The 25,687-nt window shown below is 34.1% G+C and overlaps 3 protein-coding genes and 1 long non-coding RNA gene across 5 annotated transcripts; 1 reads left to right on the top strand and 3 right to left on the bottom strand.

Annotated features, from left to right (window-relative positions):
• The first annotated feature begins 1,831 nt into the window (after nt 1-1,831).
• Nucleotides 1,832-6,750, top strand: LOC125188254 (Myosin heavy chain-related protein). Its single transcript, XM_048085023.2, has 8 exons — nt 1,832-2,450; nt 2,773-2,973; nt 3,104-3,226; nt 3,316-3,353; nt 3,458-3,515; nt 3,667-5,316; nt 5,905-5,997; nt 6,377-6,750. Exons 1-8 carry the CDS (start codon nt 2,388-2,390, stop codon nt 6,602-6,604), a joined length of 2,454 nt encoding a protein of 817 aa, XP_047940980.1. The 5' UTR covers nt 1,832-2,387; the 3' UTR covers nt 6,605-6,750.
• LOC125188255 (uncharacterized) lies at nt 2,176-2,877 on the bottom strand. The gene is made up of 2 exons (XR_007170717.2): nt 2,739-2,877; nt 2,176-2,582 (listed from the first exon to the last, which is right to left on the bottom strand). It is a non-coding gene; the product is annotated as an uncharacterized LOC125188255 (long non-coding RNA).
• A 251-nt stretch (nt 6,751-7,001) lies between the features above and the next one.
• Nucleotides 7,002-14,420, bottom strand: SHOC1 (shortage in chiasmata 1). Of its 2 annotated transcripts, XR_016130230.1 has the most exons (8): nt 14,130-14,420; nt 13,188-13,280; nt 12,478-12,549; nt 10,658-11,980; nt 9,740-10,249; nt 7,562-9,211; nt 7,236-7,488; nt 7,002-7,037 (listed from the first exon to the last, which is right to left on the bottom strand). XR_016130230.1 is itself a non-coding variant. In XM_048085022.2 (7 exons), exons 1-7 carry the CDS (start codon nt 14,418-14,420, stop codon nt 7,357-7,359), a joined length of 4,071 nt encoding a protein of 1,356 aa, XP_047940979.1. In that variant the 3' UTR covers nt 7,091-7,356. The 2 variants fall into 2 exon arrangements, 1 of the variants encoding a protein (XP_047940979.1); XM_048085022.2 differs by lacking the exon at nt 7,002-7,037 and having other exon boundaries at nt 7,091-7,488.
• Nucleotides 14,421-15,063: 643 nt separating this feature from the next.
• Nucleotides 15,064-23,993, bottom strand: LOC148926669 (protein FAR1-RELATED SEQUENCE 5-like). The gene is made up of 3 exons (XM_089059210.1): nt 23,013-23,993; nt 22,205-22,400; nt 15,064-15,102 (listed from the first exon to the last, which is right to left on the bottom strand). The coding sequence occupies exons 1-3, from the start codon at nt 23,771-23,773 to the stop codon at nt 15,064-15,066; spliced, it is 996 nt and encodes a 331-aa protein (XP_088915336.1). The 5' UTR covers nt 23,774-23,993.
• Nucleotides 23,994-25,687: the final 1,694 nt, after the last annotated feature.

Here is a 25,687-nt window from a genome sequence, read left to right as displayed (position 1 = left end):
GGTGACAGTTTAATTTATAAGACGGCGGTCCTCCAAAATTAGGCTAAGAATCACCTAAAAATAGTTTTAAAAAACTGAAATAACCAAGGCAAATCGATTATAGCTATAATTTTCTCTTTACCCTCTTAGCAATTTATTTATTTTAGTTTATTTTTATTTTTGCATTTTCAGATTATTTTTTATTTTGTTATTCTATCCATCAACCAAAAAATGTTACATTCGTGGATAATACAAATTTTAATATGAAATTGAAAAGGCATAAAAGAGAAAGATCATGTGAATGAAGTACTATGAGATAAAAAAAAAATGACTAACAAATTGAGAGTAGCTTTCTAATTCGAGACTAATTTTGGTGGATGCACGAAAATAAAAAGATTAAACTATTTTTTTAAATGAATGAAGTATTATTAATGAAAATAATACGGTTTCTTGTGAAGCAGCTATAAGAATCAAAATTACAAAGTAAAGCGCCATAAATGATGCGGTCCTGCTTTAAATTTGCTCAGCCATCAATGGCGTAACATATTGAAAAGGCAGAGAAAAAGTTGCAGTACAAAAAAATCAAAGACGATAGTCGTAATTTTATTTGTATTTAATTGGACTTCGTCAATCTTGAAGGGTGAGTCTTCGTCTTCATCTATTTGTATAATTGTCATTAACCATTCACACTCCACACAAACGTTGGATGTGTATATACTAATGTTCTATAACTTTTTTTTTCGAATGAGGGCTTCTATTTTATTTCCAACTGTTTTTTCAAATACACATCTTAACTTGTTATTCTCTTTATTTCAACTATAACTTGTTTGAAGAATTGAATAGTAGTATTAATAAATAATACCGAGTAATAATTTAAACGTATTGCTGTAATTATCCCTAAAACAGTGATTAAAATAAAGAAGAGCCAAAGAGAAATAATGGTAGAGTCGCAGCACATGTATTCACGTGTCGGTCCAAATTTCCAGATCAATTGTGCAGGCATTAAAGGAACAATATGGGACTCATATTTACATTTACAACAAATTAAGATGACCCCACTTTTTATTTATCAAATTTAATTGCGTGACCCCTCCCAAGCACAGCTTTCATCCACCAATTGATGCCCACTTATTACCAATATAATAAAGCTTATTATAGATGCTCAATTATTTGTAAGGGTGTATCCCTCACAAGTTCCAAACGGCACCAAACTGAATCATAAATCATACTCACATTCATTTAAAGCACCCATAAATGATGAAATATGTCACGGCTTCTTTCTCGTGTACACCCTAATAGCAAACGCAACATGACACACACCCATCTCAATTAAAATCATACTATAACTAATTACTTATAGTCATTGCATGATCGATTTAGTTAGCTGGTAAAAGAATACTATTCTATAAGATAGTTTCCATTTGGCCAGATAGGGCAGATTTGCCAAGTAGTAGGATAATATTTACCTACTTTTATTACTAAACTCAACCAAAAGATTTGTACATGTACTCATTATCATCCTTTGTGAACAAGAATACCAATTAAAATGTTAAGTTGAACACATTGGACTCAACTAGTGATATGACCAACATCACAAAGTTCAAACACTCGTTACAACTTCACCACAATCATACATAACCGGATAGATCTATTTCGACAAAAGACAAAGCACAATTACCACGTGGAACAGTCACAAATTGTGATTAAGCAAGCACATCACTCAACGATAATTGTATCATTTATTTGAAGGTGCATATACAGAGAGAAATTTGATGCATATATGGTGGTTGGAGGGTTTTAGTCCTCCAAACAAAAGAAAAAGAAATGAGAAAAGCGACAGGCAAAAGAGAGCGACATACTTTCCCAAGTGACAAGCCTGGCACAATTTGCATCATGTAAAGCTGCAAGTTACTTGGATCCTCCATTCTTATTATTATTCTCTGACCGATCACTGTAATTCCATTTTTATATCCACTATAGAAGATTTACAATATCAAGTCTTCCTATGTTACCCACATTCTCCCTCTCCCTCTCCCTCTCCCATTCTTGCACAAACACATTAGATAGTCCACTAACCAAGAAAGTAGAAAATACATTAACTAATTCATGACAGCCACTACTTGATTAAAATACTCTAGAATAAGGAGAAATGGAAATATAGTGAAATGGCAGCCTGTTTCCTGGTACCACATGCTGTGAAAGAAACAAATCTCCTACGATCTTACTCCAAAAGTCAAAACCCAGAGACCATCCGTTTGTAACCTTATTGTTACTTCTTTGCAGCATATAAAAAACATGGAATCTTGACAATCTAGTTTATCTAACCACCCAATCATTTAGACTACCTGGTAGGCTGATACTACCTACAGAAAACACTGCAGCTCCTCCCGAATTTTGGTGCAGGAAAGATGTTCAAGCGAAGCGAGAAAAAGATCAAAGCAGTCTTCAAGATGCAGTTTCAGGCAACACAGGTATGTCAACTCAACATTGTTGATGCAAAAAACAAGTGCTGTCCATTAAACTTTAATACTACAAGTGTCTTTGGTAACAAGCTATATTTCAGAGAAGATCTTGAACAATGTTGATTATGCCCTCATTCCTCTCTGCAAAAAAATACAACTACGTATATGAGTTTGAAATCTATTGTGCTTGCGGTAAAATGCCACCAATACTAAAATGGGCAGCTAACATAGACATGATGATACTAAATATATTACACGTGAATTTAAGATTTTGGAAAGGATGCCTATCTATCTCACCCATAATTTGGCTTATGTATTGAAATAATGGCAGGTACCGCAGCTCAAATCAAAAAGCCTCATGATTTCTCTGGTTCCAGTAGATGTAGGAAAGCCTACAGTCAGATTATCAAAATCACCAATTGTTGAAGGAACCTGCACCTGGGAAAATCCTGTATACGAAACTGTAAAGCTAATCAAGGAGATCAAATCAGGAAGAATCAGAGAAAAGTTCTACTATGTGATTGTATCAACAGTAAGTGACACTCTTCTCCATCTTCGCACAAGATTACAATTCACAAATTGTGAATTAAAAAAAAGGCAGTTTTTTAGTCATGAATGGCCCCTAAACTAAAAATGACATTATGTTTTGGGGGTACTTACAGGGGTCCTCAAAATCGGGGTTTCTTGGAGAAGTCTCAATTGATTTTGCAGATCTAGCAGATGCTACCAAACCAGTGAACTTAACTCTCCCTCTACAGACTTCAAAATCTGGTGCAGTGTTGCACGTTAGTCTGCTCCATCTCTTGCACAGCATCAATCATTTCTGACTTACATAAACTATGCTGATAGCACTAACATAAATATTACAATTCAGGTCACAGTTCAGAACATGAAAGGATGTTCTGATTCAAGGTGAAGTAATAACAAGGATTATTGTTATATTTGATGTTATAATTTTGCTGAGTATGGCCCTCAGAAGTTTAACAGAAAAGCATTTATCCAATGATTTTTCTCAGATATGACGAAGATAGCGAAACCCCAGTAGAGGAATCAGATACCCCAAAATCTCCGGAAGTAAGATCTCCATGTAACCTCCCTGGTTTTAGTTTCATCTAATGAAGTCTGTTAGTACAGAACGATTCAGAAACTAAAAATGACTGAAGTATGTTATGATTCATAGCATTAACAAGAACTCTTTTCCTTTTTCATTTCCCCCCTCCTATAGAGTGATGATTTGAGTGAAGCAACATCAGTGCATGATGAACATTATGGAAGATTTGGAGATGCGGAATCAGATAATAATGATGCCCAATCAAGAGATGGAGTGAAAGGAACTTCAAGGGAAAATCACATGAAAGTGTTGGAGAGGAAGGCAGAACTTTCAGATTTAGAAGTGCAATCCCTTCGCAAGCAAATAATGAAGGAAACCAAGAGAGGGCAGCAATTATCAGAGCAAATTGATTACCTAAAGGAGGAGAGAGACACTCTTAAAGCAGAATGTGAGCGACTCAAGGTCTCAGTGTGTGAGGATGGATTTTCAAGTCATACGCCAAAAGAGACTGAAAATATGAATGCTTCGCTTGAAAAGATCAAGCAAGAACTTCAGCGTGAGAAGCAACTAAATAAAAAGTTGAAATTGCATCTACAGAAGACAGAAGATTCAAATTCTGAATTTGTTCTCGCCATGAGAGATCTTACCAAAAAATTGGAACAAAAAAATGCAGAAATATCTCGACTTTCAAGCAAAATTAAGGCCCTCCACTATGGTGCAGAGGGTATTGCAGCATCACCTAAAATGAAGATGGGTCATAATGAAGAAACTGATGAACTAGAAGACCTGGAGAGGAAGCATGGACATGTTGAAGAGATAGAAATTTTAAAGCAGGAAACTAGGTCTCTCCATTCCGAAATTGAAGCTCTCAAGAAAGAGAATACAGAGATAAAAGTGCAACTTGAGAGGCTTACTGAGGATTACGACAGTTTAGAGGCAGAAAACAAGGATATAAGCTCCAAATTCGAGCAAACCGAAACAGAAAAGATGGAACTAGAGCAAAGTTATGCTGAATGCTTGGCTGCAGAGAAGAAACTCAAACTCCAGATAGCAAGCTTGGAGATGGAAAGCAAAAGGCAGGCACGTCAATACTCAGAGTCCCTGAATATCATTGATGAGGTTGAGTTCCAGGTTGAGAACCTGCAGAAGGAACTGGAAATGCAGGCACAAATATTTCAGGAAGATTTGGAAGCAGTAACTGAGTTGAAAGTTGAGCAGGAGCAGAGGGCCATACAAGCTGAAGATGCCTTGAGGAAAATGAGGTTGACCAATGCAGATGCGACTGAGCGACTTCAGGAGGACTTCAAACAGATTTCTTCTGAGATGTCACTTAAAATAGAGGAGAATGAGAAACTAGCCCATAAAGCAGTTGTTGAAGCTAATGATCTGCGCCAGAAAAATGAAGCTTTAGAAGGATTGCTCCAGAAAGCCAGAGAAGAACTTCAAATGATTAGAGACAAACATGAAAGAACAATAAGAGAGCACTCAGAAGAAAATGAAACAATTTCTGGAGGTAAACCATATCAGAAAACAACTACAAAAGAAACAGAAACACTCCAAAGATGGAAATCAGAAAAGGAAAATCTGGAGAGACAACTAGATGCAGTGAGGAAGGAAGCAGAAAAATTCATGCATGAAAATGTCTCCATGAAGTCTCAGTTACAGCAGAAGAAAACCAAAGAAGATAACTTGCTATTACAAGTGAAGAAGCTGAGAACAACGAATAACGAAGCCAAAAGTCATCTGCTTGAACTAGAACAGGAGAAAGAAGGCCTGAAGAAAGAGATGTCGAAATTACAAGGAAACTTACGGAAAAAGGAAAAGGTTAGTACGAGGCTATATTTCCATTAGAATCATTGGATAGAATTATATATAATGAGTGCAATAACATCAAATGCATTTCTTGCTATGCTCTGACTCTATGCGGAAACAATTAACTTGCTCAACTCGAATGAGTTTGAAGCTCTTTCACATTTTTCAAAGAAATTTCAGTAGTGACATCAAATATATTTTGAACCAATCAAAGTCAGCATATAAAGGATTTTTAGAGTGAGAAATGTTTGTCAAATTGTATTCATGTTTTCATTTTGACAATGGTGAATCCTGATGACTTATAAATTGTACTCCTAAGAGCCTATGGATATTTGTTAGGGTAGGTAACAAAGTTATTAGTCATCAAGATTTCATACCTGTGTTAATATACCATTTGTGTCATTACATCCTAAACAGTATATATTATGATTCAATAACTCATAAAATACCATGAGCGTGAATCAGAATTGCTAGATAGGCATGAAAAAGCCTCTGTAATTTACTTCAACATTCTCCTTCCCTGAAATCCTTCAACAAAGATAAATAGCAATTATTTTGTATTTCTCGAAGGCAGAGTACTAACAGTGGCTAATTTGACAGGAATTGGAAAAGGCTACACTTGAAAATTGCATAAAGTCTCCAGCGAAGGAACAGAATCTTAAATGTAATACCACAGAAATCAGGAAAGATCAGGTAAAATCTAAACTCCTTTTCAGAACAATTAGAACAGGTTGGTATGAACACCAAAACAGCAGAACAAATCATGTTTTGAGGAAACATGAGAACTTCAATTTAATATCCTAGACATAGCATGGCATCTATAAGCTGAAATTTTTAGTGTAGACAATATTCATAATAAAATGAAAAAGATGGATAACAGGAAGTACCACTGTATCAAAAGTGAAAGGAAACACAAACCCCAGTCATAGTTCCAGCAAAAAGTAAAAAACGGATAAGAAAATACCATGCGCAATCATATATTGTCAATGGTCACAAGTTTGGAAAGCGTCGTCTCTTCTTTGTATAGTTCTTTTGCATCCATTTATAATGAGAGTGTTTACTTTGACTACAGGAAACTATTCCATCGCGAACTAGTGGCCAATCCAATGGTGGATGTGATGTTTCCAGCTTGTTAGGTGAAGTAGCATCATTGAAAGATAGAAATGAAAGCATGGAGGAAGAGTTGAAGGAAATGCATGACAGATATTCAGAAATAAGTCTCAGATTTGCAGAGGTAGAAGGTGAACGACAACAACTTGTTATGGCCCTCCGTAATATGAAAAATGGAAAGAAAAACTAGTTTACTGGAATAATGGTGAAACCCAACTAGAGGTCATTTAGGCATATGATATGTACATCAACAATTTCCCACATCATATAGCCCAATTTGTTGCTTGTTTCGTATCCTTCAGAGTCAATAGTAATAAAAGCCAGTTCTTCGGTCTTTTTCTTTTTTCATTATACAATTGCAGTGTTAATTTTAGTTTTCTGAAGGGATCCTTGTGAAGATTAAAACATTAACAAACCAAAATGAAAATAAACCACGTATTGGGACTATTATAAGCCCCATACACTATAACTACGAAAACATTCAGCTACAAATAAAAATAGAACTAGTGGAGATCATGTTGATGTAAAAAAGGTCAAGTAGCAGCAACTTGATGGTGATAAGCAGAACAGTACTTACGATTCTGGGATAGTAAAATCCACAAACCATTTACGCCTTCCAGCCTCTGGTTATAATTGGATAATGATGTTAGACAGTTGACAAGATATCGATGAATCCTTAGTAGAAAACTTTTGATACTACATTTATCTGTAGTTGAAACTTTTGATACTACATTTACAGAACATCTATCATAGTTATATACTGCTCTCATAATCAAGCAAAATAGATGGATGATCCCAATTCCCAACGAAAAATGTATAACCTGTATATACTTATCCAAATCCTTTTGAGATGATGTGGTTCAGTGTAGAGTCTAGTAAGTGTACTCAAGTCGTCGAATAGCTGCAACATCACCATAATCAACATTAAAGCCAACAAAACCTTTAGTTTTTGTAAAATCTACGGAGTCCATGCTTGATGCTGTCTATGGTTTTCTTTTGTGAGGCTTGGTTATCATTATCCCTCCAAATGAGCTTACTTTGCCCAGCAGTTCCATATTTCGAGTAAGATAGTATCTGCAGTTAATTAAATACTAGTTACAATGCACAAAATATATCAAAATTAGCACAAAGGATTTCATTGTTATACCTGTCTTGCTTTCTTATCAACTGGAGTTGACAAGGGACATGAAGTAGCAGCCTTCTTAGTCTTCAATGAGTCTGTTGCTTTTGAAAATCTCTTCAGTCTCTTCTCTTGAACTATTTTCTGTGGGGTGCCAGCCCCCTCATACTTGTAGAATTCAAGAATTGAAGGACTTCTTCTTTTAGTAACTTTGGATGTGTTCGCAGAGGAGCCCAGATATGGAGAGGGTAAGTCATATGAAACAGATTGCTTGTGCATTCTACTCTTTTCCCTTACTCTGTTAAGGAATTCAATTGTCCAGGGTGATCTCTGAGGTTGAGTGGAGTGAAGAGCATTTGAGAATGGTGTGCTATCAAAACTTCCCTTTTCTTGAATATACTTGTAGGGATTTTGTGAATTTCTTTCCACTATATCCTCTTCCATGAGCTCTTTGTGTTTCATCATAGAAATGTTTGTCCTATTAATGATATCATTTGGTCTGATTTCATCCCTTGAGATATGTCTCTTATCATTTGTAGAAACCCAACCAGAGCCACCCCGAAACTCAGTAGGATTAGCAAATTTGGGAAGATTGGCTGCACTGGAAGGCCATTTGTTCATTCCAGAGTTTCTTGCAGCATATTCTTTCTCAATGTCAAACAGAGTAGGTGAAAAGCTAATGCAGGTTGCATTAAACAAATCTTCTCCAAATGCTGGACTATCCTCCAAATTGATAACTTCCCCAGTAGAATCACCCAGCCGAATTCCATTTAGCTTCACAGTTCGTCTGCTCAAGTCATAGTTCACCGTGGCTGATCTCCATCTTGGACTGCAATCTCGGTCAACTGGAGGCACCCAGGCCTTTTCATTCTCATCAAACATTTGATGATCTTTTGCCAACGGGAAGTCATGAAGGCTTGATTTATCAACAGACTTCATTGCGCCAGCAGCAGAAGACCTCATCACGCCAAGATCAATATCCTGATCATGAAACAGTGATTTTTCATTGAAAGATAAACTGAATTCCTCTGCTTTAGATATCTCAGCCCTTCTTGACAGCCAGGAATCACCTGAGACAGATAATTTAGGGAAATCATGTTCAAAATCAGGAAGTGACTTTGCTAGATCCACCGGAAATAAGTCATTTGAAGGCGGATCGGCATTAAGGTTGTGTGTGTATTTAAGTTTCTTCCTCTCAGATTCACTTTTAAATTGAGCATTTCCCAAGTCTGGAAGTGATAATGAGGAGGAACAGTCTGTTATTCCTGATTTAGAATCTTCCCGCTCTCCATATTTGCTTGCTACACTCAGCAAAGCTAGGCTTTCATCAGGAATATGATAATTCTGAAGGGTGCACATTCTGGACACATTCAACGATCCCAGAAAGCTGCCAAGTCGAATATCTGAGGACAATATTGCATGAGCTGAGAGAGGATTAATTGAAGGAAAAGCAGTAAGAAAAGATTCTGCTAGGCTTTCTGAGTCGGACATTTTCGGATAGAGACCCATTCTCAACTTTGCTGCAGTATTGATGCAGGACAATACAATTTCTTCAGTCATCTCTGCTGAATATGAGCAAAAGAGCTGTATGTCAATTCCTAAGCTTGCTGCTGCAGCATAGAGTTCATCTGATGATTCCATAATGCTGCCGAGAAAATTGCTTTCTCCTTCAAATATCTGCAATGATTAAATGAAGCACCCAGTCATGGACATGCTAAAAAATAGTACTGAGTTTCGGTGAACATTTGGCCAGACCTAATCTGGACAAAGAACAGTATTGCAAAACCTGCTTTCAGAAAATTGCAATTCTTCTTAAACCCTTCCATTCCAACAATCATATTATATTCTTCCTAATATATTTATGTCCAAAAGCATGCCAATGGTGGCTATAAGACAGTAGAAAAAAAAATTAGAATTTGTCAAACAGAGTATAAGCAAAATTGAAATGATTATAAAAAAGTTGAATGAGCAACTTTCTTTACTGGTGATGAAGGTAATGAAGCTCGTGCCATACTAATTTTTCTCATGTGTGCTCTGCTTTACAAGCATCCTAAAAGAAAGTGACTTTTGTCCAATACATGTTATTTGCCATTTGCACCACGTACTCACCACCAAAGGAGGTATATAAATGACCAAAGAATTAGAATAAATAAGAAAAGGCAGCAACAAATCTTTTATAATCTTATAACTTTCAGTTGTAATTACCAGGATGCAGCAACTGAAAGCAAAACTCAAGGATGTCAAAATACTTGCTGCAACACTTTCAACGCATAAGGGCAAGCTTGAAAAGGCCTCGTCTGGCGCTGAAGCTTTCTTTCCAATATTTTTGCAGTCATACCAAGTGAGACAAACTTCTGAACTTACAATTACATCAACTGGAAGACCTATATCGCGTTCTACAACTTGTGCTCCTTGTTGCTCCATTTCAAGAATCCTCTGGTATGTGGTTCTCCTGGAAATTATCATTTCTTCATTGAAATTTCTGGTGTTCACTATTACAACTGTGTGGGGGCCAAAAGGCATGCAAGAATGATTTTGCTTTGATTCTGAACCCACTGGCATGGATTGAACAGGCATCATATTGCAGACTTCAGCATCATTTACAGCTTCCATGGGTTCACTTCCAAGGGTTTTCTTGACAGGTACAATATTTAATAGCTCTTCCAACTTCGGTTTACACCCCTCTAGAGCTGATGCAAAACCCAAATTTCTTTGCTGGTACAGCGTTCCAATAAAAATAACAATTAGACAACATAGAGACCAAATTATTGTGACCACTGAAATCACGATAATAATGCCAAACACCCACTACAATAATTGTTATTAGAAACAAAACATCAATAGAAATCCCATCCACTCAAATGCCCATAGCTTGGCATGTGTTTCAGCAATTTGAAAAGTTCAAACTTACAAATGCACAGATAACTTATAAGTTTGTGAAGTTATGATAACTACATTGATTTCATACAATCACATTTAATTAAAACATTGAAAACTCAATGAGATGATGTTTATCACTAGAATTAAAGAATTTTCCCAGCAGGATCAGTAAATAAATTACTAGGGATTTTCCAATTCCAAATATTCAATCAGTAGTACTAATATATTAGCAGACAAGCATACCTTATGCTCCTCTACATTCAAGTTCTGTACAACAGTGGTAGAACTAGCACCAGCAGAATCACCACTGAAAATACATCCTAGACCCACAGTTTTGGTATGAACTAGCTTATCTGCATGTATTTTTTCTTTTCCGAGAACATAGTTACAGGGATTGCGAAAAAACTCAAGATCACTTGACATCGATTCACCAAAACTCGGAACATTCTGAACACCAATCTTCAATAAGATATCATCCTTTTTTCTTTTTCCATATCCCTGATTCTTCGAGCTACTTAACTCTACTATACCAGGGGAATGGGGTATAGAGACATCAGAACAAGATGAGTCTAAAACCTCTGTATCCTTTTCTACATTTGGTTTACTAGAATTACTAAAATGGCCTTCTGATAAAATAAAATTCAAGATCACTATTCCTCTATCATTCGAGAACATATCAATGTCAATGTTGTAAGTGTCTATCTCCCCCAACAATTTCCAACATGGAGAATATTTAGCTGATTCACAATCACTTTCTCCAAGAAAATTCCAATCTAGATATAGACCATCGGATGCTAAAGAAGACTGCCAACCCGACAGGGACAATAAACCCTCAATCAGCATATGAAGTGAACTAGAAATTTCATGATCTGAAATAATAGGTACAGGCAGTGATTTAAAAGTGCCATCCAGAAGTGTAAGCTCATGGCAAACAACCAATTGGTTGAAACTTGTAAAGTTCATGGCTTCTCTGAACATATTTTCACATGTTTCATATTCAGTCTCCTTTGCTGAATCTGAAAGCACCTTGCAGAAATTATACAGTTCCAAATCAATAAACATGAACTCATCAAATGGAGTTGGCTCCACTGAAATAATTGAAAAGCCATCTGGGTTCCCACAGAGAGTTGAGTACTGCTGGCAATGTGACAGTTCAATAATGCTTATGCAGTCCACTTGTGATGACAAATTTATTCCTTCAAGGCAATCCATTTTTACAGAATGATGGAATGTAGAGGTTATCAAGTTATACTCCATAGAACCCAAAAGCTCTTTGTTATTACTAATTACTTCACCTGCTTGTGTCACCTCCTTCTTTTCAATATTTTCAAAACTCAACACTTCATCCATCATAAGTACTCTTCCAATAACACCCAGGCTTTCCATGTCCACTTCAAATTCTGGAAATTTAATGTTATTGGAATGATGTTTTCCTTGAACAGAATCAGCATCTTCCACAAAATCAGCCTTTTGCTCTGAGTATTCTATACTTATGTGATCAACTGAATAAAGTAATTGGTGAGTCTCAGTCAGGTCATGTAGTAGACACTCATCATTTAACAGGTCCTGCAAATTTCAGTTTTGAACTAAACAAATACGTATATTATTCATAGAAAACATAAATTGGAGAATACTAGGAACCAGCTATTTTAAAACATAACAAGAAATTAATTAATTTTCTACAAATGCATGTTAAACAGTCACGAATCAAATAGACTGTATAGAACTATCTAATCTAAGAATAAAAATTGTACGAATAACAAAATTAAATTATCAGAAGGATAGCTATAAGACTTCAAAGACAATGATGATCATTGAAGATTAGATGAATCTATGCATGTCACTATCTTTATTATGTATGGTATGGTTGTCAGTTCCTCCCTAAATGAACATAATGGTTTGAGAAGCTAATCTTTAATTACCACCTACAGCTTATCAAGCAGCATAACTTTTTAAATCAAGTTGAGAAAAGTCTGGCGGCTGACAAAGAAACTAATGTTCATTCTTAAAGAATTTCAGTGGGTAACACTATAAAGATGAAAAAATAAAGCTAAGACACTTACGTTTGTATATTCAGAATCTGGAACCACAGAAAAAATATCCATGTGCTCAATTTGGGAATGGACAGCACTTTTCTGCCAATACAGGAAGAAGAACAGAGAGATTGGAAGAAGAATAGAGAGATTTCACTGAGTGTCGCTATCAATGATGCACAGAATGATACAGTAGAAATGAATCTATCAGGCTTAAACCTGACAAGCAACACACATACACGCATGCATGCATGCATGCATCCAATTAATAGGTTCAAGTGCAATCAGAAAGGCATTTTTTAGGTTATTAATATGTCTGCTAATTCGATTTTCAAACTTCCATTTTGTTGATAAAACTAATATAGATTCATAAAGACAAACGAGAATAAAATATACATACATATCACTTCTCAATTAATTGTAGATTTTATTATTATAGTCAAGCTTTACTATCATCAAACATTTGATATAGTTTAAATAAGAAAATCCTCTATCTCCAAAACGTCCTGAACCATGATGTGTTGGTGCATCAAACCGTCTATGCACAAAAATTTTCATCTCTTGCTCGTATTTCGAAAAAATGAGGAACATCAGACATGCGTCGCAGCCATGACACTGCTATATCCTGTGTCCATATATAATATGTGATCAACAGTACACAGTGATTCGTAATCAAATACATTGATCATAATGAACATCAGAAATTAATGAATATCTGCAGAATAGGAAAGAAGACTTACTGACAGAAGCAAGGATATATCCACCTCTGGAATTTCAAATTGCACTACAGGTTCCTCCCCACCTTTATTACAAGGAACTGTTCCATCATTGTCCTGAATTACAACGAGAAAAAACAAGATTAATGTCACAGTACACAACCTGTCTAGTTATTTCTCACCATAACTAACATTTATTCTCTTCCGTAGTTAGTTCCCAAAAAAATTTGGAAAGTAGAGCATTTTTCGCACGTTATACTTTCTACAAAGATGATCACTCTAAGGAGAAAGGAAATATATATTTACATATAAATATATAAACTGAATTGTAGTCAAATTATTAAGGACAGTATATAGCAATGTACACATCTGAATATCGAGCCATAGTATTGAAGCTAACCGACTCCTAAGGGGAGTATCTGATAACAATGGGGAGAAATATGAAAGTAGAGACCATCAGGCTGAACAGAAGAAGGAAATAACATAAATGAATGAAACTAAAGGGTGAAGGCAAGGAAAATCAAGAGAGTCCATATGTTGCAGCCAAAGATAGTACGGATACGCTTAGAACATAATTTAATGAATGATAAAAGACAATTGGCTATCAACATAACTCAAGATCTTAACAAGCAGTACTGAAGATAAAACGAGAACAATAATTTCGTGATCTTCATTTCCCTTGTTAGATGGAGATTATATGTTAAAACAGTTCACTACATATAAGTTTTACAGATAATCTCAGTATGAAAGTGATCACGGAAGTGTATAATTTCATGAGAATAACTAAGTTAAGTTCGACTTGGACGTATATCTACAGAGAAAGGTAAAACTTCGTCAATCACATCTATATCTTCAGAAAATGCATTGTACCTCAAAATAAAAAATAAAAAAAACGTATCGCACCACAAAATCAAAGAGAGGAAGCAGAAAACTGAGATTGCCAGCTACCAAAATATACTAATTAACCTCATATCTTTCGTTGTTGCTGTCAATTTGAGGTTGACGAAGACCAGCATCGTCGACGAAGTGAGGGAGGACATCGCACAAGAATATTGAGAGAGCATCGTCGATCGGTAGCTTATCGATTTGGCGAGATACTCCGAAAATAGGAATTTCATCGAAAGAGTGTGTAAAAGTTGCTGAAAATGAGGAAGAATTTGCAGGAGTGAGATGGGGATGAGGCAGATGGTGGAAGGCTAGGGTTTCGACCGGATCAGCGACGGCCGTCACGTCTGCGGCGAGGAAGCGAGTGCGCATCGTGTGAGGAAAGAAGAACAGAGTTGAAATATTCGAAAGTTGTAACGGTAGATTTGCTTATATTATTGTTTTGGCGGTAACAGCCACTGAACTTTGGCGGGTTCCATCGACTCACCCCTTGCAGTAGCAGAGCAATGTCTTCTACTAACATATTGGTAACATTTTTGAAGCTCCATGAATAGGCGTGGCTCGATACAATATATCGTATCGAAAACATTATATTGGGTTTCGTTTTGAAAATATGATATAAAAGAATTTTATATCGTTATCGTATCAAAAGTTTTGATATATCGAAATATCGTTATTGTATCGAATACCTGTACATCGAAAACTATAATTTCAAAACTGAAAAATAACACAAAAATTAATAAAATTTCAACACAATAAAATAAATAGTGTTCTTATTAGGGTTTCATATATATATATATATATATATATATATAGGGGTACATTATAATGATAACCCCAATTTGTGTGATAACCCTATAACTAAATCTCCACCACACATTTTTAAAATATATGGTCTAGATTTAATCTAACAAAACTATCATTTTATCAAATAAAACTATCATTTTCGAATATATTAAGGGCAAAATTGTCATTTTAATTTTAAAATTGGTGGGAAAAAAAAAACGATCTGAATTCATCTCAGACTCAAACACTCTGAATCGAATTTCAAACCCTACGAATCGAAGGAAACACTCAAACACTCTGAATCGCATTTGAAACCCTACGAATCGAAGGAAAAATCATCACAATTCTGGAATATGTCGAAGGAAATCATAGTTTTTTCATCGAAGAAAGGTTGGATGAAGTTTATTACTTATTTCACTTTTGATTTTGATCGATTTATCATTTTGCTGATGATTTTCTCGATTATTTTTAGATTCTGTAGTTTTTTAGTGTAGATATTTCTTATATTTATACAATATCGCTCATGCATAACAATATATGCTGCTGGTGTGTGTTTTGCTTTGTTTATGTGTGTTTTGCTTTGTGTGTTGCTATGTGTTTGCATGATCTGTTTAAATGTAGATAAAATGATACTTTCTGATAAAATGATAGTTTCAGATTATAAAATGATAGTTTCTGAATGAAAAAATGATAGTTTCATGGGATAAAATGATACTTTATGTTTGTTTGTGTGTGTGTCCTGATGCTACTGCTGCTGTGTTTTTGTGTGTGTTGTTGTGTGTGTCTCTGTGTTTTTGTATGTAGAAATTGTGCCTTTGCTTGATAAAATGATACTTTGGGTGCATAAAATGATAGTTTCTGAAAATGATAAAATGATACTTTGTAAATAGTGTTTTGTTCTACTTAAGTGACAAGTTATTCCCTCTCTGCTTTTTTAAACTCATTGAAATATAGAAAATGATAGTTTCAGAAGAAAAAATGATAATTGCCCTTGATAAAATGATAGTTTCAGATTATAAAATGATAGTTTCATGGGATATGGAATAAAATGATAGTTTCATGAGATAAAATGATAGTTTCTGAATGAAAAAATGATAGTTTCATGGGATAAAATGATACTTTATGTTTGTTTGTGTGTGTGTCCTGATGCTACTGCTGCTGTGTTTTTGTGTGTGTTGTTGTATGTATCTCTGTGTTTTTGTATGTAGAAATTGTGCCTTTGCTTGATAAAATGATACTTTGGGTGCATAAAATGATAGTTTCTGAAAATGATGAAATGATACTTTGTAAGTAGTGTTTTGTTCTACTTAAGTGACAAGTTATTCCCTCTCTGCTTTTTTAAACTCATTGAAATATAGAAAATGATAGTTTCAGAAGAAAAAATGATAATTGCCCTTGATAAAATGATAGTTTCAGATTATAAAATGATACATTGACTTTATATAATGACATAAACTGTTTAACACACTGAAATCTTTTGTTTATTAGGAAAGAACATTCGTGATGATGATGATGATCAACGTAGAACATTAGCAGAAGAAGTAGAACATATAAGAAATAAGAAGAAAAGAAAGAATGACGATACAACTGATGGTAAGACAGCATCAAATAAGAGCAAGAAAAAAGTTGTTCAAGATATTGCAGTCATTAGGATAGCAACTTTGGCAGGAAGAAGGAATACTGACTTCTTCGTTGACATGCTTGAATCTCTAAACGAGAATCAAAGAAGAGCTGTTAGAGATATTGGGTTTGGCGCACTCCTAAACTTCAATATAAGAAGTTTCCCAAGAGCATTAGCGTATTATCTAATCAACAACTTTAACAGTAAAACTTCATCAATTGAGTTGAACAGTGGGGAATCACTGTTTTTAGATGATGAAGATGTTCACATAACTCTTGGGTTCCCGATTGGATCTTTACCTATCAATAAAAGCAAATTTCAGAAAAATACCCACATCAAAACTGAAATTGCTAAATTCTGTAAAGGTGGAGAGAAAAAAATGGTGCCAAAGTATGTTGTAGAGCAGATGGAGAGAGACAAAGAAGGTGGTGAGTTCTTTAAATGGACTTTTATGGTTCTCATGGAGTATGCCTTGATTAACACTCCTGCTGATGGAAATTTGAGGCCAAAAATTTTAGATTACATAGCTGATGTTGAGAAGATCAAAGAATACAATTGGTGTGGCTATGTCATATCCAGATTGCATGAAACACAAAAGAGGTGGAAAAAAGACACAGCAAAGATATTTACCGGGCCAGTTATCTTTGTAGTGGTAAAAATATATTTGTTTTCCATTGTCTATGAATCTATTTACAGAAAAACTAATATTTAGTTTTTGTTTAATGTAGGCTTGTTACGTGGACAGGATTCTCTTTGAAAAAAAAATGGTGCCAAGATGTTACCCAACAGTGAAAGGATGGACTGCAGAACTGTTGAAAGATAGACAAAGAGCAGAAATGGAGAATTCAACATTTGGTCTGGGTCATATGTATGACCGATATAAAAAGCAGCCACATGAAGAAAATGATAAAGATGACGAAGAAGATGAATCTCAAGATGTAGAAGTTTTGAAGACAAATGATCATCATGATCATGATGAAGTGGGGACAACCAATGAATGGGAGAATTTCATAAATGAATGGAAGGGAGCTGCAAAGGATGTTAAAGCCTCAATGTTGAAGATGGTTGATGTCCTTGAAGCAGCGCCGGATAAACTCAGGAATCTCAATAGCTTTAAGATAATCTGTGATACAACGAGAAATGCAATGGGATTGAGATTGAGAGAGAAATGCAATGGGATTGAGAGAGAAATACAACGAGAAATGCATATTATAGAAAGTCAGGATACAATGACACAGGCTATAAACAATGATGAAACTGATGATCCTGAATGGATTGATATCATGATTGAGTTAACTAAAGCTGCTGAGAGGACATATATATTGAAAAATAAGAATGAGTTCCCTACCTTCACTCTGATACCTGAATGTGATGACAGTCCTAATGAGAATCAAGAATTTAATCGGGAAAAGGATGTGGAGAAGGAAAAAGATGATGAGGTGGAAAACGAGCAAGAGAAACAGAATGAAAGCGAAAAGGAAAAGGCTAATAAAGCAGCTGTAAAAGAAAAGGAAAAAGTTTCAGAGAAAGAAGTTCAGAATGAAGAATATGAGGTAACTTTTAAAAATGATAGTTTAAGTACATAAAATGATTGTTTATATGTTTAAAATGATATATGTTTGATGATGTTTTTTGGTAGTTCTGTTTTATTTGAAAACTGATACTTTTGAATCATAAAATGATAGTTTAAGCGGATAAAATGATACTTTTGCCTGATAAAATGATAAAATGATACTTTTGCATGATAAAATGATAGAAATTGTGTTTTTGCATGATAAAATGATAAAATGATACTTTTGCCTGAAAAAAATAATAGAAATTGTGCTTTTGCATAATAAAATGATAAAATGATACTTTTGCATCATAAAATGATACTTTTGCATCATAAAATAGTATCCCTTCTGTCAATAACAATTTATATTTTTTTAAAATGAAAGCATGACAGAGTTGATAACATAATATCCACTGTCATCAAGGATATAAATGTTGAAAAAGGAGATGATGAAGTTTTAAAACAGAGAGAAGAAAATTTGAATAAGGACAAAGGGAAGAAGATGGTTTCTCAAGATCAAGATCCTCCAGTCGAAAAGGAGAAGGAGAAAGTGGTCAGAACAACAAAGAAAATTGTTGAAGCAATGTGCTCTCCCTACAATGTCAGAGCAGTAAATCTGAAAGGAAAGCTGAATAAAGAAGAGAGAGAAATAATGTACTGGTTGATGAAAGATGAAGAAAGTGAACAGTAAGTTTTGAATTACATAATTATATTCTTATTCAGTTCTTTTAACTAACATTAAATATGAATTTGAAATCAGTTATGAGGTAGTTTATGAGAACGACAAGATCACATTGTTCAAGATTGACTTCCACAGCCTTGCTCCACATTCATACGTCAGGATCAACATCATAGATGCATGGGTTGTGTTCCTCAACTACAATGAAAAATTCAAATCAAAGGCATCACCGAGTCGTCTTTTCATCAACACCACACCTACGGTACAGTAAACGAGTAAATAAATAATAGTATTACATTAAAAGTTAAAATATATTTACAAAAATGTAAACATGACAGATTTACAACATTATTGCAAGGAGATCTGGTTGGACTGAAGCAGAGAGTCGAGAAAGATTTTGCTCAAACTTGAATGAATTTGTGTCACAGATTGAAAATTTCAAATGGGAAAATTATGACCTGGTAAGTCATAATTAGATATACATTACAGAACAAGGGTGCGTTATAATGGTAACCCATATTTATGTGATAAGCTAATAACCCTATCATTTTATGGGTCAAAAGTATCATTTTTACTAAAAATGATATTTTTCGTCCATAAAATGATATTCTGTTCTACAAAATGATACTTTTCATCCATAAAATGAGGGTTATTAGGTTATCACAATAAATATGGGTTATGATATGATCACATCCCTTACAGAACAACATACCTATATTTTTGAAAATGACATTTATATATAATGTTTTGAAAATTAGATATTCTTTCCAATCTGGGCGTACGAACATTATTATATCATCTGCTTCAATCTCAAAATGCAAATGATGGATGTGATTGACAATTCTCTGGTTAGTCAAGATTTACTTGAGAAGAAATATGAAGATGCACCAAGTACTCTGGTATGTTTAGTTAAATGCATTCAGTATTTATTAGTTAAAATGCATTGACTATAATTCAGTATGGAACATAATATAATTTTTAATCAACCTCATGTATGTTTTGTGTTATTTGAATAGAGAAATTTCTTCCGAACTTATCTTGGAAATGGACTCAATCCATCAATGGGAAGAACTGTCAAACTGTCAAAAACCAGATACATGAATATGCCATGGCAGAACGATACAAATAAAGTTGACTGTGGAATTTATGTGATGCGCCATTTGGAGACTTACATGGGTGGTCCTGTTCGTAACTGGAATTCGGGTTTAACGAAGAAGGGAACAGAGTCTTTCATAAAACTCCGTGCCAGATATACTGAAGCATTACTTATTGGAGATACTAACAAGAAGGCTTTTGAGACACTTACAATGATAAAGAAGAAGTTTGAGAATGACAGCAAAAAAGAAGAAATTGATGTTGAAAAGATGATTAGAGAATTTAAACCCCCTATATACTAACTTCTATGACTTGATAATAGCGTTTTGTAATAGTGGTTTCGAATATAATCACCCAAATTATCATTTTATCTGCTACAACTATGATTTTGTCATTATATCGTTTTATCAGTCAGAAGTATCATTTTATCATTTTATCTGCTGAAAGTATCATTTTATCAACTGCGAGTATCATTTTATAATTTTATAAGTCAGAAGTATCATTTTATCAGCTTATATATCATTTTGTGAGATTAAAACATCATTTTATCCGTTGATAGTATCATTTTATCAGCTTATATGTCATTTTTTCCAGCTTATACATCATTTTATAAGGTTATTGTCATTTTATTTGCTGCGAGTATCATTTTTTCAGGTTAAAGTATCATTTTATCAGTTTATAAACAAAAGAATGATGTTATCAGCCAAAGTATCATTTTATCAGTCAGAAGTATCATTTTATCATTTTATCTGCTGAAAGTATCATTTTATCAACTGCGAGTATCATTTTATAATTTTATAAGCCAAAAGTATCATTTTATCAGCTTATATATCATTTTTTATGTCATTTTTTCAGGTTAAAGTATCATTTTATCAGTTTATAAACAAAAGAATGATGTTATCAGCTAAAGTATCATTTTATCAGTCAGAAGTATCATTTTATCAACTGCGAGTATCATTTTATCAACTGCGAGTATCATTTTATCAGCTTATATATCATTTTTGATGTCATTTTTTCAGGTTAAAGTATCATTTTATCAGTTTATAAACAAAAGAATGAGTTTATCAGCCAAAATGTCATTTTATACACCTAAAATACCTAAACTATATCAAATGGCTTCAATCTGACTTCTCATTGACTCTACCACAATTTCTTGAATCATGACGACCCATCTCATGACATTTACCACACCGTCGTAGAGGCTTATTTGCTTTCCTTATTGCACTCTGCCTCTTTGCTACTTTGCCACTAGCTGATCCTTTAGTACTAACAACGTCTGGAGGATGTACATCAATTACATCAGGTACTGCCATTCCATAAAAATCCTCAACCATCTTCTTCTTTTCAATGACTGAAGGTGCTGCACAATTTCCAAACATATGCTGTTCCAAATCATCAAGACCAGCACTTAACAAAGACAAATGATCCATACTTCCTTCAGACTTTTGGACTAATCGATAAAAGTTGGAGAACATCTTTTTCTTAACTTCCTGCTTTTCATCCAAATCTGCAAGATAAAAGATAACATTATTACAATAAGTACTATCATTTCTCTGACTGAAAAATAGAATTTTTACAAATAAAGGTTAAAAATGGAACACACGTTCAAATGGTTGTTGTTCCTCAGATGGTAGACCATGTGTTGCCTTTAGTAAAGAGCTCTTCAACCACCTTCGACCAAAATCTTTCTCAGGAATGAGATTAGCAGACTTATTCTTCAACAAACAAAATATATGACAACATAACAAACCAATTCTGGAAAACTTCTTGCAACTACAGTCGAATGTGTCTTGCTTACAATCATACATAACATCCAATGTTCTACCATATTGGTCCTTGACCTGATGCTTCTTGATGTTATCCTCAACAGTAGTTATAGAAACAATCTCACACACAATACTTATTTCCTGTTGTACATGTTTGAAAATAGAATCAGTGTAGATTGTAGATGCATGCTTCTCAATAGGCAATTGGGTTGACAAATCAGGAATAGTTGAGTAATCCAAGTAGTTCAATCGTGAATTGGCATTCCTTTGATCTCCCACAGCATAATTAAAGAAATTGATGAACTGTACAAGATTTGCACGTGGCTTTGTGTAGTTTTTAAAAAAGCTATTCTCTGATTCAGACATCGATGTAGTCCTAAGAAGCGACCCCATGGGAAAATCTCGAAAATAAGCAGGAACCCAGAATTCTCTATCTTCAAACATTGATCCAAACCAGTGCACGTCTTCTAATCCATACCGTTCCATTATATCATTCCATATTATATCAAACTCATCAGGCTCTAACAAATCAGACCAAACACATGCATTCAACTCTTTTTTGAAATCTTCATTACCAAGTAAAGATTTAGGCAACTTATCTGACACCTTAACCATGATATGCCACATACAGCATCGGTGCCTTGTTTGTAAAAGTACTTGTTGAACAGCAAGTTTGATCCCCCAATCTTGATCAATGATAATCAATTTGGGTGCTACCCCCATGCATCGAACAAAACAGCCAAACAACCAAGAATAGGATTCTCTACCTTCACTTGATAACAAGCCAGCTCCAAATGTAACTGGTCTAGAATGGTTATCTTTTCCAGTGAATGGAGCAAAAATCATGCAATACCTTCAGAATATAACATAAAAATGAATTATATTTATCAGCTATGAGTATCATTTTATCAGCTATGAGTATCATTTTATCAGCCAGAAGTATCATTTTATCAGCAATGAGTATCATTTTATCAGCCAAAAGTATCATTTTATCAGCAATGAGTATCATTTTATCAGCCAAAAGTATCATTTTATCAGCAATGAGTATCATTTTATCAGCCAAAAGTATCATTTTATTAGTAAGAAGTATCATTTTATCAGCAATGAGTATCATTTTATCAGCCAAAAGTATCATTTTATCTGCAATGAGTATCATTTTATTAGCCAAAAGTATCATTTTATCAGCAATGAGTATCATTTTATCAGCTATTGACAGAAGGGATACTATTTTATGATGCAAAAGTATCATTTTATCATTTTATTATGCAAAAGCACAATTTCTATCATTTTATCATGCAAAAGTATCATTTTATTAGTAAGAACTATCATTTTATCTACTGCAAGTATCATTTTATCAGCAATGAGTATCATATTATCAGATATGAGTATCATTTTATCAGATATGAGTATCATTTTATCAGCAAAAAGTATCATTTTATGTCTATTAGCAACAAAAGTAATATACCTGTTAGTGTTGTATGTTGAATCAAATGAAATTACATCTCCAAACATATGATAATTTCGTCTTGAAATAGCATCAGCCCAAAAGAGTCTAGTTAACTTTCCATGAGATCCTATCTCAATTTCATAATAGAAGGCATCAGATGATTCCTTTTGAGAACGCATATAATCAAAAATCATTTGAGCATCTGAACCATCAATATTGGACATAATATCACGATAACCATTTCTAATATCAATAATATCACATCCAACATTTTCAGGTCCACCCATTATCTCCTTCAAAAGTTTGAATGTGAGAGTGGGACCAATATTACACCTGCCACAATCCTCCATAAACCTCCGATGAATAGGATCCAGATTGCGATTGGCCATCATAAAATGCCTATGCTCATCCGCAACCATTAAGTGATTATGATACTCAACAAACTGATAAACCTCATATCCTCTGCTCTTGCCATCTGAATAATATCTCAAATTGAGCTTAGCAAGACATTCACACCTAAATGACCGACACCTACGCTTCTTAAAAGACACTTCAGTTGATTGGGATGCATGACCAGGTATAAAATTCTTAGAGCCTTGTCTGTTGCAAGCCAAATACTGCCACTTAGTAATACCTTGAACTGATTTGTTACCCATTTTACGAATGCCAAAACCAACTGAACGAGCATAATGTTCATAGAAACCAACTGCTTCTACTAATGTATTGAATTTCATACCAATCATTGGCTTCAAAGCATCATCACAAACAGGAATGTACATACCTACAAATCAGTAAAAGTGTCATTTTATCATAGTATCATTTTATCATAATATCATTTTATGCACTAAAAGTATCATTTTATGCAGTAAAAATATCATGTTATGCAATAAACCTATCATCACAAACAGGAATGTAAATACCTACAAATCAGTAATAGAATCATTTTATCATAGTATCATTTTATCATAGTATCATTTTATCCGACAAAACTATCATGTTATGCAGTAAACTTATCATCACAAACAAGAATGTACATACCTACAAATCAGTAATAGTATCATTTTATCATAGTATCATTTTATCATAATATCATTTTATCCGACAAAACTATCATGTTATGCAGTAAACCTAACATTTATAAGCCAAAAGTATCATTTTAACACATAATCGACAATACATAATATAATCAAATAAGAATTTCAGTACATCAGAAACATAAACCAATCAACAACTAATATTAATCTAAAATCAAATTCAATACATGAATATGAACACAATCAATAAGCTAAATAATAGATAATGATTGTTACCTTCGTTATTTGCTACAGATTCCATCGAAGCAAATTTTCACAGCAATTGAAGAGGTAATCAATGAAAATAAGAACGCAAAATTGAAAACATCTTCCCGATCACAATTATGGAAACAAAATCTGAAGACTATGGAAAATGAATCAAATATGGAGCCTATGGAAACAAAATAAGCGAGAAGTATGGAAACAAAATCGCAGAGAAGAGGAGAGAATCAAATTGAGTGATCTGGATCAAAATGGAAACAAAATCACAGAGAAGATGAGAGAATCGAAAATCGCTGAAAAGAAACCGATGAGAAGAGCGTGAAATCTGGAGTGAATCTGGAGCGAAATTCAAAAATTAAATTAGCGAAATGACATATTTACCCTCTGCGCCTATTTTTATTAAGTAAATCTAAGTTTGAATCTCAACCACAAGATTATAAAATATGTGTGGTCCAGATTTAGTTATAGAGTTATCATGTGATTTGAGAGTTATGATATGATCGCATCTCTATATATATATATATATATATATATATATATATATATATATATATATATATATTATATATGAATGAATTAAATGGATTTATATATATTTATAATTTTAAACTTCAATATATATTGAATTTCAATATGTTTCGATATATACGATATATCGCGATATAAGGAAATTTATATCGTTATCGTATCGAAAACTTACGATACGATACCGTATCGTATCGAAAATTACGATATACCGAAAATTCGATAAATTTTCGATATTTTTCAATACGATACGAGCGATATTTCATTTTTTCGGTATATTTCCCCGACCCTATCCATGAATCCCCAAATTAGAATTGGAAAATCAAAATGTATTGTTTACGATTAATTAATTTGTTTAGCATTTAGTTTTCGGTCTATATATATATATAAGACATTTCATTGTATTTTGTAGTTACCAGTTAATAAAAATATAGTTATTAAAGATATTTCTCTCTCTTTTCTCTTCCCTCTCACATCGACAATTTCTGTAAAATCTTCATCTTCCTTAAATGGAGGTTTCTCCGTCCTATTCAATACTCAATATTTTACAACCTAGGTACCATTTATATGAAAGAGGGTGTAATTTTTTTTTTACTCTAAACTTTGCTTTTGGTTTCAATTTAATATTGTTCGAATTATTATTTCAATGTTTGAAAATGAAAATACTCTGAAGCCTATTATGGGCATTTCAGTCAATTTACTCTCTCGTCTTCACTAAAATATGGCTTGAACTTTGACTGAAATGGAGAAGATAAAAGCATCCACAGTGCCGGCTAGCCGAACCATTGCAAGCGGCCAGCCCGAAATCGGCGAGAAAATCAGCGTGGGCTGGCCGATGCGCTGGCCGCCATTGTGGCGTGCCGATCGGCCAGC

Source organism: Salvia hispanica, chromosome 5, assembly GCF_029641045.1.
Source record: "Salvia hispanica isolate PSC_SH4W2 chromosome 5, Shi_PSC_v1, whole genome shotgun sequence".
Lineage (NCBI taxonomy): Eukaryota > Viridiplantae > Streptophyta > Magnoliopsida > Lamiales > Lamiaceae > Salvia > Salvia hispanica.
This window is presented reverse-complemented; position numbering and strand designations above follow the sequence as displayed.

What these genes read in the sequence shown, in the direction of transcription:
- LOC125188254 (XM_048085023.2), top strand. Translation starts at nt 2,388, where the DNA reads ATGTTCAAGCGAAGCGAGAAAAAGATCAAAGCAGTCTTCAAGATGCAG. An exon ending in ACTTACGGAAAAAGGAAAAG is followed by an intron (nt 5,317 to 5,904) that starts GTTAGTACGAGG and finishes CTAATTTGACAG; the next exon opens with GAATTGGAAAAGGCTACACT. An exon ending in CAGAAATCAGGAAAGATCAG is followed by an intron (nt 5,998 to 6,376) that starts GTAAAATCTAAA and finishes CTTTGACTACAG; the next exon opens with GAAACTATTCCATCGCGAAC.
- LOC148926669 (XM_089059210.1), bottom strand. Translation starts at nt 23,773, where the DNA reads ATGTACATTCCTGTTTGTGATGATGCTTTGAAGCCAATGATTGGTATG. An exon ending in TCAACATACAACACTAACAG is followed by an intron (nt 22,401 to 23,012) that starts GTATATTACTTT and finishes TATATTCTGAAG; the next exon opens with GTATTGCATGATTTTTGCTC. An exon ending in TCAAACTTGCTGTTCAACAA is followed by an intron (nt 15,103 to 22,204) that starts GTACTTTTACAA and finishes TTCGATTCGTAG; the next exon opens with GGTTTGAAATTCGATTCAGA.
- SHOC1 (XM_048085022.2), bottom strand. Translation starts at nt 14,420, where the DNA reads ATGCGCACTCGCTTCCTCGCCGCAGACGTGACGGCCGTCGCTGATCCG. An exon ending in GCAACAACGAAAGATATGAG is followed by an intron (nt 13,281 to 14,129) that starts GTTAATTAGTAT and finishes GTTGTAATTCAG; the next exon opens with GACAATGATGGAACAGTTCC. An exon ending in CTTTCAGTTGCTGCATCCTG is followed by an intron (nt 9,212 to 9,739) that starts GTAATTACAACT and finishes TAATCATTGCAG; the next exon opens with ATATTTGAAGGAGAAAGCAA.